Raw genomic sequence first — 19,172 nt, 5'->3', positions numbered from 1 at the left:
TGCTCATCTTAGTGCATGTGAGCGTGTTGCAATGATATCAGACGTTAGGAGGGAGGGAGAGGAGCCGGGGGGGGGGCGGTGAGGACGAGAGAAGATATGCGAACCATGCGGCATCGGCAGTGGGGGTCAGACGGAGCTTGGAGGAGGGGCGAGGGAGGGCATGCTGTGGGCAAGCGAGCGTGCATATGGATGCCCACGGTGTGCACTGCCCGCTAACTGTGTCCGTGGCGGTACACCGTGCCGGGCTTTTGCACGCTACCCCTTCCACTGCGCCCTCGAGTGCATGGAGAAGACGCAGCGACAAAGAAGGGGGAAGGGTAAGCACGGCACGCGGGGAGGAGTGTGGCGAGGGCGATGACGAGGCTGCCTTCACCTAGTCTCTTTCCTTTCCTCCTCTGCATCTGTGTGTGTGGGCAGTAGTGTATACGCAGCGTGGTCATGTAAGAAAGGACGGATGGTTGTCCACCTGGCGCGTATCAAGGAGGGTATGAGAGCGACCGTGTCTTCGAAGGCCCTCGCCCCCTTCCTCCTCATGGGCTCTTTCCTTCTGCTGAGTATGTGGCGCGCATCTAGTCTATGATGAACCTGATAAGGCCCCTGCCTCAGCTCGCGTAATAGTAGTGCTTTCGCGGGGGCGCGTCTATGTGCGGGGATTTCGCGCTTGCATGGCTGCCGGTGTGATTCGAGGGAACCGCAGCGGGATGCGCAGAGCGACGGGGGCACGAACGGAGTCTGCCGCACCTCTCCTTCCCGCTCGTTCCTCAGTAGTCGTCATCGTAGAGGGAGAGGACAACGTACTTGGCGACACCGACGATGACGCAGAAGCTGCGGGCACGACTCATGCTCACGCGCAGCGGCACGCCCTCCATCCCGGTCACTTCACACAGAGCGGCTCGCGCCGACGACGCTGCGGCCGCCGAAGAGTCCGCCGCATCGTCGCCATCGGCGTTGTCGCCGTCGTGCTCTTCCTCATCAACCATCAACAGGCGGCCACCGCCGTCGACGGTGGCGACAAAGAACGTTGCCGGCGCAGTCGACCTGCACCAGGCATCAGATCCGGCAGAGCGGCCAGCAGTGACGGTGTTTGGCTGACAGACCACAATGTGCCGATCCTCTTCAAGGTAGCCGTACCATGTGGCGCTGTAGACACAAGGTATTGCACAGCCGTGCTTGCCTGCCAGCTCCGCCTTGAGGCGAGATGTGATGAGATTCACGTCCACGTCTACCTTAAGGGATGCCTCCAGCACAGAACCGGAAGCTGCGGGTGAGTCGGCGGCGTTGTCGTCTCCACAATCACTGTCGCGGCGCACCACCAGCTTGTATGTGCCGATCTGCAGAGCCTGGATTGTATTGGTCGTCGCGGCAGTGGAGCGCAACACATGCACGTGGGCCCCTTCCGTGATGAGCGCGCAGCCGCACTCGTCGCGTGCCACATCAAGATTGCGTTCACCGAATGCGACGTCTTCCAGACCCGTTTCGTACAGCGGGTAATAGCCTTTCGCCGCCCCGTCTCCGTCACCACCCCCGCCACCGCCGTTGCCGGAGGCAGCAGTAAAGCTCTTCTCCTCGTCGTCATCCTCGTCGAGGCAGCGTCCTTGCTCGTCCTCTTCGACCCCTTCCACTACACAGCACAGGAGCTGCGACGCTGTTGAGGCGGAGGCGGCGCCGGTATCTTGCGCACCCGACAACACAACGCGGACTGGAAGAGAAGCCATGATCGACGCCGGCAACGGTGCGCAGTCCTGCACGCGGATGGCGAGCTGTGCGCAGAGGTGAATCACTGGATCGCCATCCGGGTGGGTCTCTTGCGTAGCAATGGACGAAAGGTAGCTCAATAAGGCCGGCTGGCGCGTCGCACTAAGCGGGACTTCGTCCAACACGGACGGTGGCTGTCGCGACGACGGTGGGCGGGCCATGTCAGCCGCTGCAGTAGACGGCGACGACACCGCCGACGACCTCTCCTGCTGATCCTCTTCCGCCTCCTCCAGTGCTCGCTCATCCGCCGCACCCATGGCGAAGCGGGAGCCGCGCCCCCAGTGACGCGACTGCTGCAGCACCCACAGCGCCAAGTCACGCGCGCCCTCCGCCTCCCTCGTGACGTGTCGCAGAAACGACTCGCAAAGCCGCCGCAGCGCGCCAATGTGCTGCGTAACCGTGTCCGGCTCGCGGAGGTGTGCGGCGTACGCCATGGCGACCTCACAACACCGGTAGCACACGTGCGTGATTTCGTAAATTGCGCGCTGCACTGCCGTAGCCATAACCTCGAGATCCTCCGTCACGGCGGTGCGCCTGAGCTGCTGCTTCGCGTATTTGTAGAGTGCCAAGGGATCCGGCTCCGTGAGTTGCGCCAGGACGGCGGAGGAGAGAAGAGGGGCGACAGCAGGGAGGCCGAGGTGTGCCCAGAGCCGACCCCGCAGCACTGCATGCCACTCGTGAGCGACCTTCTCGTACATCTCGCGCGTGATGCGGGTGCACTCGCGCACGTAGCACAATGCAAGCCAATGTGGAGCGGCCAGGGCGGAGAGGTTGTCGTGCAAGTCCACCTCCCATAGCGAATGTGCTGCGGGACCACTCGATGACGCGCCCGTAGCGGTCAGGTACAGGCGGTGCTGCTGCGCCACGGCAGGACGGACGCCGTTCGCGGCCGACTCACCAAAGCATACCCAGTCGGGTGGCCCAGTTCTTCTCTGTGCGCGTGTCTGTCTACCACCCAAAGTCGCACTAGGCATAGCGCACTGACGCACTTGCATGTCTTCAACGACGACATCCTCCCAGGAGGCCACGCGGCCGCTGGGCCCGCTGTCAGGCCGGGCGGGGAAGCCCGGCGGCAGCGACAGTGCTAGACGTCGCACCTCGTACAGACCGCCGATCAGGCAACGAAGAGCACCGTCGCAGCCAAGAACCATGAGCAGCGACACGGATCTGCTGCCGCTTCTCGCATCAGCAGGGTATCCGCCGCTCATCACTGCAGTTGAGGAGAGCAGATGGGCAGCGTCCCCCGCGCCGAGGAGAGAAAGGGGGGATCCTTGAGCAACTTCGTCGAGCAACGCAGCCGTCACGCCGGTTCGGACCGGCAGGCACCGTGTCTGCACGTCCACATGCATGGCGCTAACGTGTCTGGAGGAGAGTGAGTGCACCGCACACCAGCCCATGGCGAGCACAGGGCGGCCAGGCGGGAGCGTTGTGGGGACTCGCGGCACACTCGCCAAGGCGGGGGTCGAGCTGGAGCCGCCAGCGCCGTCGCCGCTTGCAGGGGCCGTGCCACCAGGGGTGAGGAAGCGCACCAAGGCGCCACCCTCTACATCCAGCACGAGCAGCAGCCCCGACGGCAGTGCAAGGGTGAACAGGCGTCCCGATGGCGACCAGCAGCAGCAGACGGAGTTGCCGTTGCGCCTCTCCCCATCATCGCCACTGCCCTTTAGCACGGACTGGAAGGGCTTCAGAGAGAAGCTGAAGACTGTGGTGAGCGTAGTGGAGCGGTAGACAGCGACGGCGCTCTGCGTGACGAGGCCGAAGAGGTTCGCGCACGGACACGCCGTGACGGCGAGAATCGGCTCCGCGGTCGACTTGGAGTGCAGGAGCTTCATCCCGGGGCGAGATTGGTGACTGGGAACCTTTGTTGGCAGGAGGGAGGACGAGGAGAACTTGGACAGCCTCACGTCGACTGAGATGCACCGCTGCTTTACGGCGGCCCTCCTTTCGCGGCTCTGCGTGTGCGCGTGCGCGTGTGAAGCGATGCGCAGAGCTCACAGCGTGACGAGGGCGAACAACGACGAAGAGAAGCAGGGTGGGAGAGAGAGGCGGGGAAGTAGGGGGTGGGGGCCATGTAATGATCCGTCCAATCAGATGCACAGCGCAGGGCGTGCTTGGTGAGTCGAATATGCATCTGCTGCTGCCGAGGCAGACATCGAGCATGGCTGTCGATACTCCCCTCCTTCCCATCATCGGCACTTTCGCGTGAGCGAGGCGCAGACTCAAGTTCCACAGACGCGAGAGAACCACAAAAACGGCGCAGCTGTGCTGCGCGAAGTTTGTGAAGGGGGGGGGTAACGGGATAGGCGGCGGTGAGAGGGGGGTTTAGTGCGCGTCGAGGTGTGGCTGTTGCGAGTGCGAACGTTTGCTAGCACGTGCTCCAGAGACGCGTTACTCGAGAGCTCTCATACGGGGCAGGGGAGAGCTGCGCTACGTGTGTGTCTGTGTGTGTCTGTGTGCCAGCCACGAGCGAGACAATTCCAGTGACTCCCTGAACGGCTCCGTTGGCGACTCTCGCGCCTTCCAGTAAGTCCAAATGCCTGTGCACTCCATGAGGCGACAACCACCACCACTCTCCGCGCCGTCAGTGGCGCCATGCTCGCCTGCTCCACTACCAACGTTTTCTGAGGTGAGCTTCGCCAGCATCTTTTCGCCAAAGAAGAAGCGCACCATGCGTTCCGCGTCGGCCTTACTCTTGAACTCGTAGTCCGTGCGCACCCACGTCCGTGTGAACCCGAAGCACTCTTCCAGCCGCTGCGTGTACGTGCTCTGCCGCGTCGGCTCTGCAGAGCCGTTGCCCAGGGTCTCTAGTATGACCACCGCCGCATCCGAGCGCGTGTTGTCGAGCAGGTTCAGCAGTGACTGCACAACCGTGTCTACGGCGGCGTGCCAGTGATCCTCGCCCCACTGCATTCGCATAACGTAGGAGAGAGACCACGCGCAAACAACGAGGGAGCAGCGGGGGTGTCGTGTCTGCGTGAGAAAGCCTGCCTGAATTGCCCGGAACGGTACAGGACGGATGCACAACTGTAACGCTGCTGCTGCTGCCGATTTCGTCGCCTCGCTCTCGTCCCCACCGCACAGCAACGCAGGCGGTGACGGCAGCGCGTGCGAGGGGGAGCTGGCAGCGTTGATTTCGCTTCTCTTCTCTGCCGACGCGGCCACGGGTAGGAGACTCACGGAGCGGTAGTGCCCGGACTGAGCAGCACTCCGCACGGTGTTTACCAGACAGCGCCGCAGCATCGACACCTCGCTGTCGTACGCGTAGATGGCCTGAACGGCGGGGTGCTGCGCCACCATGCTTTCGATGCGTCCTGTGCCGCACCCAAAGTCTGCCACGCGCACCCACGGCGGCGTGCGCTGCCCCGCAGCGTCCGCGGCAGCATCCGCTGGTACGACTGCTGCACCTGCCGTACGAGCAATGCGGCCCAGCACGTCCTTCAGCAGTGTGTGGCGCACGGCAGTGCAGTTGTGGTGGGCCATGAGCATATCGTAGGCCTCCGGGAAGCGGCGGTACATCTCAAGCGTGCCGACCTTGAAGGACGGCACAACGGAGGCCACATCAGCGGGCTTGGGTGGTGTGCCGTGATCCATCGACGGCCCGCCGGTGTCTGAAGGCGCCGCTGTGGCAGGAGCACTCGCACTCCATAAGGATTTCAGTTCTCTTTGGAGTCGCGCACTCAGAAGGGCATTGCTTGTGGGAATGACATCGAAGTCGACTGCGGCAGCTGCCGTTGTCGCTGCCTCAGAATTGCAGGGCGCCGCTGCGCTCTTCTCTGGGTCGAGCCTGGGCTTCTTCATGGGTGGCTCGGCTTTGGCGCTCGTGACCATCAGGTTTCAGCCGCTGATACAGCCAGCTGTCGAGGCTGCTGCGGTCCGGTGCGATGAAGCGTGCGCTGCCGATGAGGCAGCCGTCGACGTCGGCTGAGAATCCGCTTCCTGCGCGTCGAGCACAGCAGACACGCACGTGTATGCTGTGCGCAACGAGAGGGTGACCTTGGGGTGGGGTGGAAGAAGGAGCGTGCAATGACGAAAAGGAAGGCAGGTCATTGGCGGCGGTGCTGATAAGCATTGCGGAGACGAGGGGGAGGGAATGAACGAGAGGCAAGGTCGGCGGTGGAGAACGCAGGCCATGGCGACGATGACCGTCCGAGGGGAGAAGACGATTTAAGCTTTTTCTGCGTTGGGTGTTGGGCGAGGACCGGCGCCTCGGGAGTCTATGAAAGGGGGAGGAGGCGAGGTGAAGGAGCAAAACACCAAATAAAAAAAAGCGGTGCACAGAGACACACGCGGGTGCCACCGTCCATGCATGCTGCTGCGAGACCTTTCGAATCAGCGTCATCTCACACGGTGCAGCAGGGTGCGCTGCTTGCGCCACTCCAGCTCCTCCCGCTTCACCATCGCGTACAAGGCACGCTCGACGAGTTTGGCGTCAAAACCCATGCGTGCGAGCTCCGACAAGAGGCGATGATGCTCGACCGTGGCCCCGAGTGCGACGCGGCGGCGCAGCGCCTCCTCCACGCGCAGGACAAGCTCACTCTGGGCCTCCGTCAGGATTTGGTCCGCCACTCCGCTCTTGATGGCGTCGACGGTGGCGATTTTAAAGAGCTTGATGGCCTCTTCAGCATCGCTGCGGCTGGCGAGCACGTCAAGCCGCATCCGGGCCAGCGACTCTGTAATGCGCACGAGGCTCTCCAGTTGCCGGGCCGTGATCTGGATGATAGGCGTCTTGTTGCTGCTCGAGCTACCACCGCCCGCCGCGCTGCCGTTGCCGCTGCTCATGCCGCCAATTGTCGCGAGGGTTTGCTGATGTGCGTCTCGGCGCACCTGAACGTAGAAGTCGAGTAACACCTTCATTGCCTCCTCTGAGATGACCGGGCGGCAGGTGGCACGGGCGTAGGAGATGTATTTCGTAAAGAAGCAGCGCTCCACCACTTCGTCATGGCTATTCTGCGCTGCAGAAGCCGCCGCGCCACTACCAGCGGAGACGGACGCACCCGCACGACCACCGCCGCGTCGCCCGCCGCTGCCGTTGGCGCTCTTGTGGAGCGAGATGACGTGGTGAGCCAGCCGCTGATCCGTCTCCGGGTTTCGGGGATCAATCACCTTAAAGATGAGGTCGAAGCGGGACAGGATGGAGCTCTGGAAGTCCATCTGGTCCTCGTTGGAGCGCAGAGGGTCGTAGCTACCGAGCGTCGGGTTCGCAGCCGCCAGCACCGACGTGCGACTATTTAGCATGGTCGTCATATTCGCCTTGGCAATGGAGATGGTCTGCTGCTCCATCGCCTCGTGAATGGCCACCTGATCCTGCTCTCGCATCTTGTCAAACTCGTCAATGCACACGACGCCGCCGTCTGCCAGCACCATCGACCCCGCCTCGAGCACAAAGTCGCCGTTGCCGTTCGAGATGACCGACGCGGTGAGACCGGCGGCACTGCTGCCTTTGCCAGAGGTGTAGATGCCGATCGGGGCCACCTTCTCCACGAACTTCAGCAGCTGCGACTTGGCCGTCGACGGGTCACCAATGAAGAGGACGTTCATGTCACCGCGCAGGAAGTTGCTGCCGATGCGCTTGCGCGTGCCGCCGAACAGGAGGCACACAATCGCCTTCTTCTGATCCTCCAGGCCAAAGATGGCGGGGTCGATGCTGGCAGAGAGCTTCTGGAACACGTCCTCCTGCTTAGCAAAGGCCTTGAAGGACGCCTCTTCCTCGGGCTGCCACGTCATGGTTGAGCGAGATCGCACACGAGAGGAGAAGTTCTGGTTCACGCTCACCACCGCGCAGCTGGCATCCTGCGTAGTGCGGAACATGAGGCCGACACAGCGCAGGTACTGCGCACGCAAGCCGGCCGCCGCGCGACCACGGCCTCCGCCGCGCGCGCTGTCGAAGCCACCGCGCTTCTCCTGCACCGAGACGACACCAACGATCTGGACGCGGGAGCCAGGGCTGATGCGATCAACTAAGTAGCGATCCACAACCACCGTTAGGTGTCGCGGCAGTTCACCGGTCGGCACGTCCTCGGGCAGCTCCTGCAGCTTGATGATCTGCTGGTCCTCGTACTCGCACTCCATTGGCAGAAGCACGTAGGGGTTCGGCCGGCACTTGCTGGAGGACGTACCTCCGCCACCACCGGCCCCACCGCGGCCGCTGTTTTCCATGCACTGCGGCGGCAGATCGATCGACCGCCCGCCGTTGATGTAGGCTTTGCTTCGACAGCTCGTGCATTGGATAGCTGCCCGGACACAGCGAGCATGTGTGGAGCTGGACTTGACGACAATGCCGCTCACACTGACCAGCTGCGCCACGGCGGCCTGGGCGAGGTTGCGCAGCGCCATCGGCGGCACGCCCCAGAAGAGCTGCACCTGAATCGTCGTCTCGCGACTGTAGGCAGGGAACAGCTTGCGCTCCTGCGCTAGCTCCCACACCGCGTGTTCCATCAGCGGCAGTGCGCGGGTGGGGTTATGCTGCACCGCTCCAAAGAGGACGCCGCTGAACTGTTGGAGGTGCAGCATCTGGAACTCCACGTAGTGCAGCCCAGCCGACAAGTTGCTCCGCAGCATGTCCATGTATAGGAACTCGTGATGGATGCGAAACTGAGTCACGAACTCCTTGGCGAGGAGGCGGATGTCCGTGCCCGCCTCGCTGTCGCCATCCACGCTGCCGCTGGCATTGTAACCGTCACCAGACAGCGCGCCGCTGCCGTGGAAGTTCGTGACGTGCACGGTGCCAAGGTCTGACTGCATCCTGACAGTTTCATCGACGCCCTTCCAGGAGGGGGGGGGGCGTGGGCAGGGTGGGAGTGTAGGGAGGTGGCAAGGGCGTCAGATGTATGTGCGTGTGACTCTCTTGCCGTGCTATTTCGATGTATGTACTTGTATGATGTCGCTGACACGTCGTCTGCAGCGCCTCCGTCAATGAGGCCTTCGAGCGTACTCGGCGACCGATCCCTCCACACCTCTCCTTTGAGTGTTCGCAGGCCGCTCTTGCACGTATGCCCACGTGCGCGCACGTGTGCGTAGATTTGGGCCACGGGGAGGTTGGTGGATGCCGTGATGAGGCGAGAGGAGGACAAGAGGGGAAAGAATACATGCACAGAGAGAGGGCCGTGCTTGTGTGCGTAACACCGCTGGGTGGGTGGAGAGAGAGAGAGAGTCGCGGCGAGGGGGCTAAGAGCGAGCGGGCACGAGAACGGGTCACGAAAATCCTAGTTGCTGCATCTGCGGCGCCGCCACGGTGAGGCCAGACGACACGACTGCGCTTCGCCGTATATCACCCTCCATTCTCCTTCCCGTTTCTTAACTGCCTTGAGCCTTCGTGCCCTAACTCCGCGAGACGCGCCTGCAACTCTGGCGCCCTTGGAAAAGGCTTAGCGGACGCATACACACGTTCCTTTGCTTTGCGAGTATGATGTGCTCTCCGAGCATCTGCCACTTCTCTGCCAATCCTTGTCTTCCCTCCGTTCTCCCCCTCGCACAGAGGGCAGGAGGGAGAGAGGGAGGGGGAGGGGGAGAATGCACCGCCGCCACCACCGCCGACAACTGACGCAAGCCCAAGCACAAGGAGAAAGACAGGCGCACAGGGGTTTGCGCACACCTGCACAGGCACAGACATGCGCATCGGAGCCGCTCCCGCCGCTTCCCCGCACACTCTTTTGAGTCCTTTACCCCCATAATGCAAAACCCTTTTACCACCTCCACAGAGACCCAAGGGGTGCTTGTCGCACGCCATCACCCGCCCTCCCCCAACTCCGCGGTGGATGTCATGCGACGGCTGCAGCGTCGGCGAGCGTCTTGAGCGGATAGGCGTCGAACGGCGTCTTGGCGCTTAGAATCAGGTAGTCGTGGTCCAGCACACCGTTTATCTGCTTCTCTACGAGCAGCGGCAGCAGCCACACGACCCCCGCGTCCACCGCCGAGTAGGGGAGGCGGTGGTATCGCACCATCTCCGACACGCTTAGACGACTCTCGCACCCGTGAGTCAGGTAGAACTTCACGACCATCAGCAGCGCGAGTCGCTGACGCGCCAGACACAGGACGTTGTGTACGCCGATCTCCACAAAGAAAGGCCCATGCATCGAAAGCGCCGCGTCGAGGAGGTCTAGACGCGACGTCTTGAGCGCGTTCACAACATCGGTGAGCGCCGGGACGTCGAGGGCGAGCCAATCTTCGTCCGGCGGCAGCCGTCCCAGCGCCAGCTCCGTTGCCAGCAATTTCACCAGCAACACACGCCTGTTGTTCCATGTGGCGTTGGGCGGGTACACGACGGTCGCCTTCGCCAACAGCTCAGCGGCCTCCTCGACGAGCGACATGCGGAGCGGCTGCCGGAGGAGTGCGCAGGCGCGCCGGTAGTACAGCATGCACCGCTCCGCCAGCGCGGACGGGAAGCACTCGTGAAACGCCGAGATGAAGAGCTCTACGTCGTCGTTCTTCGGGGCATCTGCGGCGATCATCTCAACGATGAGATAGGCAAAACTGTGCAGGAGGCTCTCCTTTTCTTTGGAGTCGTACGTCAGCAGCCAGCGCGGCGCCTCGCCAGGCGTGCTAAGCGGCTGCACGGCCGACGTCTTTACTCGCCTGTTGAGAACTGCAAACAGCTTCGAAGTGACCGTGTTCAGGTTCGACTGCACCGTTGCGACGCCGCGCGCGTTGGCTTCATCAAAGACGCTGCGCACCCGCCGCAGCACCACCGGGATGACACTGTACGGCGGGGCATCGGCCTCGCCGCCGCGCTGGAAAAGCGTCTGCAGCAGCTCGCTGAGCTCGTTGGCGTAGTGGCAGGCGTCGGTGAGCGCCTCGGTGGGGTGGGCTCGCAGGCCCGCTTTGTAGGCTGCCAAATCCGTCACGGAGGCGGACGCCGATGACGATGCCGCGTATCGGCCCGATTTGCTGGACTGCAGCGTGGACAGAATGGTGTTCAGGTACGTGCCGAGAGTGAAGAGCGCGATCCACATCTCGCCCGGAAAGGCGGAGCCGCCGCCTTCAGAGCTTTGGGTGCCACGGCCAGATATCACCGGCCTCACCTGCCCGTTCCAGAGGGCGAGCATCTCGCCAGCGGTATTGCCGAAGTTGCCGTGCACGCCCTCGATGCCGACAACGCCGAAAAAGGCTTGCTCGAGGGTCTTGGCGACGCCCTCTTCCCTGCTGGAGCCCGCAGCACCACCACCGCGGCCTCCCAAGGCCGGCGCGGAGGCAAGTTGCATGAGGAAGGACTTGCACACACGGGCGGCGATGCACAGCTTCTTCTCATCTGCGGGCAGTGGTGGAATGGGGAGCTTGCCCAGCTGCGACAGGGCCGTTGGCGGCTTCTGCGTGTGCGTTGTCGACGGCGCCGGCCGGCATTGCCCATGGCGCGGTGCTGGTATCTCAAGGCGGGAGCCTTGCGCGGACGGCGAAGCGGTCGCCGCGAGGCTGCTGGGGTGGGGGCGAGCAGGACCGCCACTGCCGCTGCCGTCATCTTCAGCAGCATCGCTTCGAGGTGTGGAGCGACCTCGGCGTCGCCCCGCAGCAGCATCACCACCACCATCTGCGCGGCTGCCAAATGACCTGGATGGCGCTGGCGGCGGCACTTTCCCAGAGGCAGCGGAAGCGCCAAAGGAAGACGCGGGCGCCCGCACAGGAGTGGCGGCTGCTGCCGTAAACACTGAACCAACGCCAACCCCAGGGCCTGATCCAGAGGCTGCCGAGCCAAAGGCGGATGCGGTGGTAGCCGGTTTGGACGCCGCACCGGCTGAGGGCGGCGAGGGGGCAAACGGGCTTGCATGGAAGCTCGCGGGCACGTGGCTGCCGCCGCGCGGTGCCGCTTGCTGCCCGAACGGAGTGGCAGACGGTGTCGGTCCCGGCGCTACTGGCGACACCGCTCCAAAGGCGGAGAAGATCGGCGCCGCCGTCGTTGGCGGTGGCGCGCCGAAGCTGCTGTGAAGCTCACCGAAGACGCTTCCGCTCCTGTTCGCGCCGGTCGCAGTACTTTTCGCCGCCGCCGGAGGAGGAGACGCAGCTGGTGTGATAGTGGACGGGGCCGTCACCGCTGCAGCCGAAGTCTTACCGAACACAGACCCGCCAAATGCACTCGATGGCGGCACCGCTGCAGGAGCGAGCGAAGCAGGCCCTGCCGCCGCCGCCGCAGCGCTGCCTCTGAGCAGGCTGCCCTTGACGGCGGCATTCGCCGGCGTTGCCTCGCGGAAAGGTGGAGTCGCAGCGCCCCTATCCAGCGGCGCTGCGGACGCGCTGACACTCGGCACGGACGTGCCGAAAACGGAAGAGGTCGGCGGAAGTGGCGGGGGGCCACCGGCAGCGTTGCCGCCTTTGCCGCTGATGTCGACAGCTGCGAAAGCCGAGCCAAGGATGAACCCTTTAGCGTCGCTGGAACCTGGTGTGCTCTGTGGAGTTGCAGGCGGCAGGACTGGGGCGGCCGTGGCCAACACGTTCCCACTTGTGTGACTCTTGTTGTTGTCACTGTTGCGCGCCGCACTTGCAACGTCAGGGAAGACCGGCAAGGGTCGAGGGCTGCTTCCAGCGCCGGCACTGCCACGATCCAAGAACGGTGTTGTTGGCGCGGGTGTGGAGGAGAGGGCGGAGGTGGAGCCCAGCCATGGCAGCGACTCTTGGCTGCGCTGGTGTGAAGAGTGAGGCACGGGCAGAGATGGGCGACTATCAGCGCCGCCCTTGGCACCGCTCTCCTTGCTATTGCCGCTGCTGCGTCCTTGGCCCCCTCGTGGAGCGGTGAACGACAGATTTGCACGGCTTTGCGCACTGCCGCCGCCGCCACCCAAGATGCCTCCGCCACTCGACGTGGGCATCGACGATTGCGGTGGCGCCGCAAAGACCGGAACCGCAGACAACGGCGTCGTGGCAAACGACCCCGGCAGCGACAGCATCGCGGCAGCAGGCGCAGCGACCATGGGAGAGGCGCCTGACGAATGGGAAAGCAGTGGCGCGCCGGTGCCGAAGACGGGCATTGCGGAGAGCGGCAGAGCTGACCCGCTCATGGGCAGCACGCCGCGTTGCGGACCGCTCACGTTGGCCTTGCCCTCGTGGCTGGCGGTGTTGCTCTTGCCCTCACCGACCTTGAAAGCGACTGCACCGCCAAGCACCGGCGGTGGTACCGCCTGACTGCCCCCTCCGAACGGCGAATAGCTTCCTGGCTGAACATCGAAGTGGTCGTGAAGTACACCAGTGTTGCCGCTACTGCCGACGACCCCGCTCATCAGCGCCGGCCCGCCAGCTGCGTGGAAAGCAGCGTTGGAGGGGGTACTCAGCACACCGCCACCTCTGCCAGGTGCGTCGATCAGGGGAGGTGCACCACTGCCGGCGGCGCCGCCGACGCTGCCAAAGCTGAACATGCAGTGACAAGGGAAGAAGGAAACAAGAAAGGGCGGAGAACAGCTGCGCGGGTCAGCGCACGTGTGGGTGGGCGGGCACACACACACACACACACACAGAGAGGAGGAGGAGGAGGAGGGGGCGAGGTAGCAAAACGACACGGCACAGGTGAGACACATGCACACATACGCTAAACACAAAACCCCCGCACGCATACACGCGCATGCGGCCAACCAGAGGGCATCATCAGAGTAGATGGCTATGCTGGGGAGACGAGGCGTGACAAGGTACAGTAGGCCTTCTTAAGGGAGCGTTGGGGAGGAGTGTGCAAGGGGGTGGGGAGGGTACGACGTGATCCGTGCGCTTACCCCGCACAGAGACCCAGGAACACAACTAACTCGCACGTACACACACACACACACGCATGCGCGGGCATGGGAGCATCCTTGAGCAGACGACTTGGTGGAAGTCAGAGGAGGGAGAAGAACATATAAAGATACAAGGCGGATACCCACACAAACACACAGAGAGAAAGACAGATACGATCTACGAGGGAGAGGGAGCATAGGAGAGACGACCACGAGCACGTGCCGTGGGGTAGGCACACAGTGCCATGAGCACACACACACACACACTTACGCATACAGATACAGATGCAGGATGCATACCGAGAGAGAGACACCCAAGTGAGGAGTGTGCCGTTGTGAACGACCGACGCGCACAGGAGAAGAGGGTGGTGGCCGCGTGGAGATGGGTGTGCATGTACGCAAGATTCGTTGATGCGGATCTGCGCCAGTGTACGTGCACAGCTGTTGCGGCGCGCCCCACCCCTCCCTCCCTCTACCCCCTTCACAGACTCCAAAAGCGTCAGCCCCCTGTGGGGCGGAACTCAGCCAGTTCGCCCAAACAGTGCCCGACCCGCGCGGACACCGGCAGGGGTACGGCCAGCCGCAGCACTCGCGCCTGGTCCTCGAGGATGCGCTGCACTCCTCGCACCACCTCCTCGATCGCAACCCGCGGAACGGCATAGACGAGCTCGTCGTGAATGCTCATTACCAGTGCGAGCGGTGCAGCAGGGAGGTAAGGCAGAAAGCTGTGACGCTGCTGGTGAACGGCCCGCATGGCACTGTGCAGCACGTCGGCCGCGCCGCCTTGCACGGCCTGCGCAATGGCTCGCTGCCTCCGCCGGTTCGCGTCCTTCTCGGCGATGAGGGACTTGCGGCCGGACAGCGTCTCCACCGCGAAGGAGCGCAGCGCTTCTTGTCGAGTCTCGCGAAGATAATTCTCGATGCGCGGGTAGACGCGGTGGAAACGCCTGAGAAGATCACGTGCAGCCATCGGCGCCGGCGCGGACGAGGCGGCTTCTCCTCGGTGCTGCTGCTGTTCTGATGTTGCAAACTCCTCGTTGATCTTCTTGATGCGCACATCCATCGACTCCGGCCCCATGCCGTACAGGAGGCCATACACAATCACCTTCACGGCTTGCCGCTGCTGTGGGCGCACGTGGTCGATGGATGGCAGGCGCAGAACACTGGCTGTCACGAGCGCCAAAACATCTACGTTGGCAGACAGGTGCTCCTGCAGAGCAGCGTCGCCGCTGAGGTGGGCGAGCAGGCGCAGCTCCAGCTGGTTGAAGTCGAACGAGGCGAGTAAACAACCAGGAGGGGCGCAGTAGAGGTGCCGCAGCGTCCATTGCGGGTTCTCGGGAAAGAGAGGAAACTGTACCGACGAGGCTTGATCGACCGCAGCGGCCTCCGCGAGCGACAGCCACCGATCAACATCTTCCTCCGTCGGCGGGTCGACATAGCCGTAGGGTCGCAGGGACTCATCGCCGCCGCTGTTGCGGCTCGGCGTGGCGGAAAGCGCGTGAATCGGGAACGTCGTGCGAGGCGGCTGCTTCGGCAAGTTCTGCACATTTGGCAGCGCTGAAAAGATGCGGCCAGTCGACTTGTTGTGCAGCACCCAGTTTGGATGCATCGAGTAGCACACCCGAGACACCTGCGCCGTCGACGCATCCGACACTGCAGGGCCGTCCTCCACTGCTGAGTCGCGCGGCTTCTCCAGCACGCACACGTGCAGTTTATCTGCGACCTTTCGGAACATGTCATGCAGCCGGTTTCTAGTCGTAGCCCGATCTAGGTACGCCATCCACACGCACACAAGCTGGCATCCCAGTCGAAGTTGTTCAGCCCGCGCGCAGCTGCTCTGCTTCGCCTGCGCAGCCAGGAGACGTAGGTAGTGGGCGTTCACTGCTCGCGGCATCTCGGGCGTCGTTGCAGCGGCTGTAAGCCGAGCCAAGCACTTATAGACCATCTCAATACTCCACTGACGACCTTCAGCCTTCTCTGCGATGGCCGACGGCACAGCAGGCTCCGTGGCTGCCAGAACGGCTACCGCGACGCGCAGCCCCAGGTCTTCGATGGCGGCCATTTGCACGTCCAAGGCGGTCAGCATTCCATGCGCCACTGTGTCGTTCACAAAGACGCCGTGGTACGCCATGAGCTCGCAGAGGAAATCCGCGTAGGTGCGCAGCGCGCACAACTCGGACGGGGAGAAGCGGTACCGTACTGCCGAGACGGGCGACGCTATGGCGTCGCCACCGCAGCGCGAGGTTGCCAGTGACAGAGCGGCTATTCCAGCACTCGGTGCAGCCACGCCGGTCGCGCCCGGGTCGACTACGTCAAGCAGCCTCGACAACACATGGACGTAGAACAGTGTTATCGTCCTCAGCCCGTGATAGACGTCGGCGAGGGCCGGCGCGTTCGCGCAAGAAGATGAGGAGAGAGAGGGGCCGCTGTCGTACCGGCGGCGACGATGCCGCTGACGAGAACGCAAGAGACGGCGCTTCACACCGACTGCTCGGGCAGCTGAATCAAAGTCGGCGCCGCTCGCATTGCGGCTGTTGCCGCCGAGGGGCTGCTCGGCCAAAGGTCGAATGCGCTGAAGAAGCTGCACCGCATCTGCCGGTTCGTCCTCCGCCGTCCCGTCTGCTGCCACCGCTCGCGCGTCGCCGCCTTCGCGACGCGCGTCATCTCCACCATCCTCCTTGTCGCCGGCGCCGTCGCTGCCGTCCGTGCTCGCCTCCTGCACACTGTCGAGCTCGGAGTCACTTTCGCTCCCCACAGGCCGGGTTGCATGAAGTGGCTGCTTCTGTGCCATCGACTGCGTCTCCTCGTGGAGCAGCTGCCGCGCTTCGGAGGGAAGCACCGCCGTGATATCGGACAACGATGCGACACCTTCTATCGGCAGATGAAAGAGCAGAGCGAGGGAGGGCCGCAACTGCTGCCCCAGCGCCGCCCACGTCGGCAGGTCGACGACGCTGCTCAGCTCCACTCGGTCCGTCCCCAGAAACAGAAAAAGAAGGCGGTAGAGGAGGCGGCTGTGAAGGAGGAGCTTCGTCACCTGCGGCGCTCGCAGCAGCTGGGCGAGGAGGGGCAAAACGGGGTAGTTGCTAGCGGGGTCCATCGTATAGAGCACTGAGGAGTTCGACAGCACCGCGGCACCATGTGCTGGTTGCGGGTGGCCGTCGTCATCCATGCCACCTCCCGACGCCTCCGAGTGATTCACGCGCATGTCTGCCCCGCCGCCGGCGTTGCAGAGGAGAAAGAATGGCTGCACGCTACTCAGAGCTTCCCGCAGCGCACCCGTGCTTTGCCGCTCGTACGCCTGCAGCGCTGCCTCGAACTGCTGTGGCTGCTGCGAAAGGCGCGTGTGCCCCTGCAGCTGCACATCCACCGCGACCGGGCCGAGACGGCCAGCGAGAAGGGAGTCGAAGAGGGGCACTGCGTCGGCAACCACGAGACGACGCGGACCCGTGCCCCAGGAAAGGTGAGGAAGCGGTGCTGGATGCTCGGTGCCAGGTGTAGGAGGCGCATCCGCTGTCTTTCTGGATCCACTCGTATCACCACCAAGTCGCATCTCGCCTGGCGGCGGTGGTGGTGGTTTCGTCGCCACGGTCTGCACAAGAAAAGTTGAGGGGGCTTCTGCCGCGGAAGCGCCGGCGGCGGCTGACACTTCCGGAGTGGCTGTTTCCTGCTGTGTTGATGCACCTCCGTGCCACGGCTGCTGCTTCAGCTGCTCCTCCGGAGGTGGCCGTGAGGCAAGGTCCACCGAAGGTTCTCTCTTGGTTTCCGCTACGGGGGTTGCCGCAGCGGCGGTCGTGGAGCTGGAGGATGCGGAGGCGCGGTCGGCATTCGTTGAGCTGCGTGACACCGGTGCAGCGCACGCGGCTTCTAACCAGAACAGCAGCGCCGATTCCTGCCGCGTGCGGCCTCTGTGCGACTGCGGCTCTGCCGGCGGTGGGGATGGTGCGACTTCCGTCGTCAACGCCGGTGGCACCAGCGCGTGTGTCGCTGACCCTCTTCGCGCGGATTTGGGTGGCATCGAAGATAGAGAAGAATAAAGGGTGTCAACGCAGCAGAGGAAGTAGGAAGATATGCGATGGATGCGCGGTATGTGCGCGCATGTGGGTATGCGGCGGTGATGGACGTCAGCGACAGAAACAGTGACGAGCAGCACACAAGTCTGCTACACAAGACAGCACTCAACAGGTGCAGCCTACATGCAGACGCTCACACATTCAGTCGCGTTGTTCGGGAGGAGGAAGAGGAATGGTGTGTGTGGGGGGGGGGGAGGGGGACAAGATCGCACGCCCCCGAGCTCAATGCTAGTTCAGTCCTTCGCTGCTGTCGTGGTGGTCCAGTCCCCCAAAGAAAAAAAAACTCGTATTCGTGTGTGTGTGCAGAGTAAGACCGGGGAGATATGAGGATGAAGATGAGGATTAGGTACGTGAAGGGTGTGTCCCATACGACACGAGGAGGGCACGGGAAGAGGAGGAGGAAGATATCCGCAAGAGAGCATGTAGCAGATCATGGGAGAGCGCGGGCGTAGCGCACGTCAGCTCCCTATGTGCCCTTGCTGGAGTTCATCGCTGTGTGAGGCAGGAACTCTGTTCCATCCACGTGTACACACGTGCATACGCGCATACTTACCGCACATAGCGCGTTCTGACGGGCTTGGCTGCCGTCTCTGCAGGCATCACCTTGCGTCTCCTCGTGCACCCGAATATGTGTCCGTGTGTGTGTGTGTGTGTGTGTGTGTGCATGTGCGCACATGACGGGCAGGATGGTGTGAGAGTGAGAAAGCACGTGACGAGAAGCAACAGTTCGATGAGAGAGGGGGGCGCGCAGATAAGCTATAAGACAGCGATACCTACGTATATATCTATATGCGCATATAGATAACTATGCAGACATATATAGGCAGGGGACGAGACTGGAAGGTGAGGTCAGGTGTAAGGCGGCGCTCTCTCTCCATGCACTCGCAGACACTCACCCCACTCTCCACTGCCGCGCACAACGGATGTTGAAAGAGACCACAGAAGCACTGGGGGGAGAGGCGAAGCACCGAAAGAAGAATAGCAGACGTGGATAGGACAAGCCTTTACCTCCCCCCTCAGAGAGGGAGGAAGGCATCGCATCCACGTGGCCACGCAAACACAAGACCAAGACACTGGCACAGCAGGAGAGGGGCGGCGAGAGAGAAGGGTGATACGTGGATGGAGTGCTTGGGGCTGCGGTGAGACGGTTTAAAGGTGTGGGGTGAGGGAGATGGGGACCCCTCATCCCTAACCCCCCATTCCCATGCCTTCACACACATGCACCGACGCACTTGCACCGGAAAGAACATACTCGAGCCAGAGCCGTGGAAGCAAGCAACCAGCAAAGGAAAGGGGTGGCCGACAGGCCGCGCCGACGGGGTGGGAAGGATGCCTCCCCCTTCTCTCCAACTTCGCTTCCAAACCCCGCCCGCAGGCACACATGCATGCGCATTTGCCAGCAACCTAAAAACGAGAAGCAGCATCATGCGACCAGCAACAAAAACTAAGCGAGAAACTCAAGTGGGAAGGGGGCACACCGACTGAGGGAGACGAAGGAAGTGGATACCCCGTAGGTCATGCCACCGACACACACACACACACACACACACTGAGAGAGAGAGTGGTGTACACCCCCCTAAACCATCAAGGCGGGGTGGAGGAAGGAAGCCCGCCCTCTCCTCCTCCTCCTCCTCCTGATGGTCACCGACACCCCATTCTCTCT

General features: G+C 63.0%; 5 protein-coding genes across 5 annotated transcripts; all 5 read right to left on the bottom strand.

The window, feature by feature from the left end:
* Window positions 1-761: 761 nt before the first annotated feature.
* LDBPK_240950 (hypothetical protein, conserved) lies at window positions 762-3,587 on the bottom strand (the record flags this gene model as incomplete). Its single annotated transcript, XM_003861138.1, has 1 exon — window positions 762-3,587. One exon carries the CDS (start codon window positions 3,585-3,587, stop codon window positions 762-764), a length of 2,826 nt encoding a protein of 941 aa, XP_003861186.1.
* Window positions 3,588-4,182: 595 nt separating this feature from the next.
* Window positions 4,183-5,583, bottom strand: LDBPK_240940 (hypothetical protein, conserved; the record flags this gene model as incomplete). Its single annotated transcript, XM_003861137.1, has 1 exon — window positions 4,183-5,583. One exon carries the CDS (start codon window positions 5,581-5,583, stop codon window positions 4,183-4,185), a length of 1,401 nt encoding a protein of 466 aa, XP_003861185.1.
* A 507-nt stretch (window positions 5,584-6,090) lies between these two features.
* Window positions 6,091-8,496, bottom strand: LDBPK_240930 (minchromosome maintenance (MCM) complex subunit, putative; the record flags this gene model as incomplete). Its single annotated transcript, XM_003861136.1, has 1 exon — window positions 6,091-8,496. The coding sequence occupies one exon, from the start codon at window positions 8,494-8,496 to the stop codon at window positions 6,091-6,093; it is 2,406 nt and encodes an 801-aa protein (XP_003861184.1).
* Window positions 8,497-13,143: 4,647 nt separating this feature from the next.
* On the bottom strand, window positions 13,144-13,296 carry LDBPK_240920 (hypothetical protein, conserved; the record flags this gene model as incomplete). The annotated part of the gene is made up of 1 exon (XM_003861135.1): window positions 13,144-13,296. One exon carries the CDS (start codon window positions 13,294-13,296, stop codon window positions 13,144-13,146), a length of 153 nt encoding a protein of 50 aa, XP_003861183.1.
* A 642-nt stretch (window positions 13,297-13,938) lies between these two features.
* Window positions 13,939-17,454, bottom strand: LDBPK_240910 (DNA polymerase theta (polymerase domain only), putative; the record flags this gene model as incomplete). Its single annotated transcript, XM_003861134.1, has 1 exon — window positions 13,939-17,454. One exon carries the CDS (start codon window positions 17,452-17,454, stop codon window positions 13,939-13,941), a length of 3,516 nt encoding a protein of 1,171 aa, XP_003861182.1.
* Window positions 17,455-19,172: the final 1,718 nt, after the last annotated feature.

The sequence above is a fragment of the Leishmania donovani genome, chromosome 24, assembly GCF_000227135.1.
Source record: "Leishmania donovani BPK282A1 complete genome, chromosome 24".
NCBI classification, from domain to species: domain Eukaryota; phylum Euglenozoa; class Kinetoplastea; order Trypanosomatida; family Trypanosomatidae; genus Leishmania; species Leishmania donovani.
This window is presented reverse-complemented; position numbering and strand designations above follow the sequence as displayed.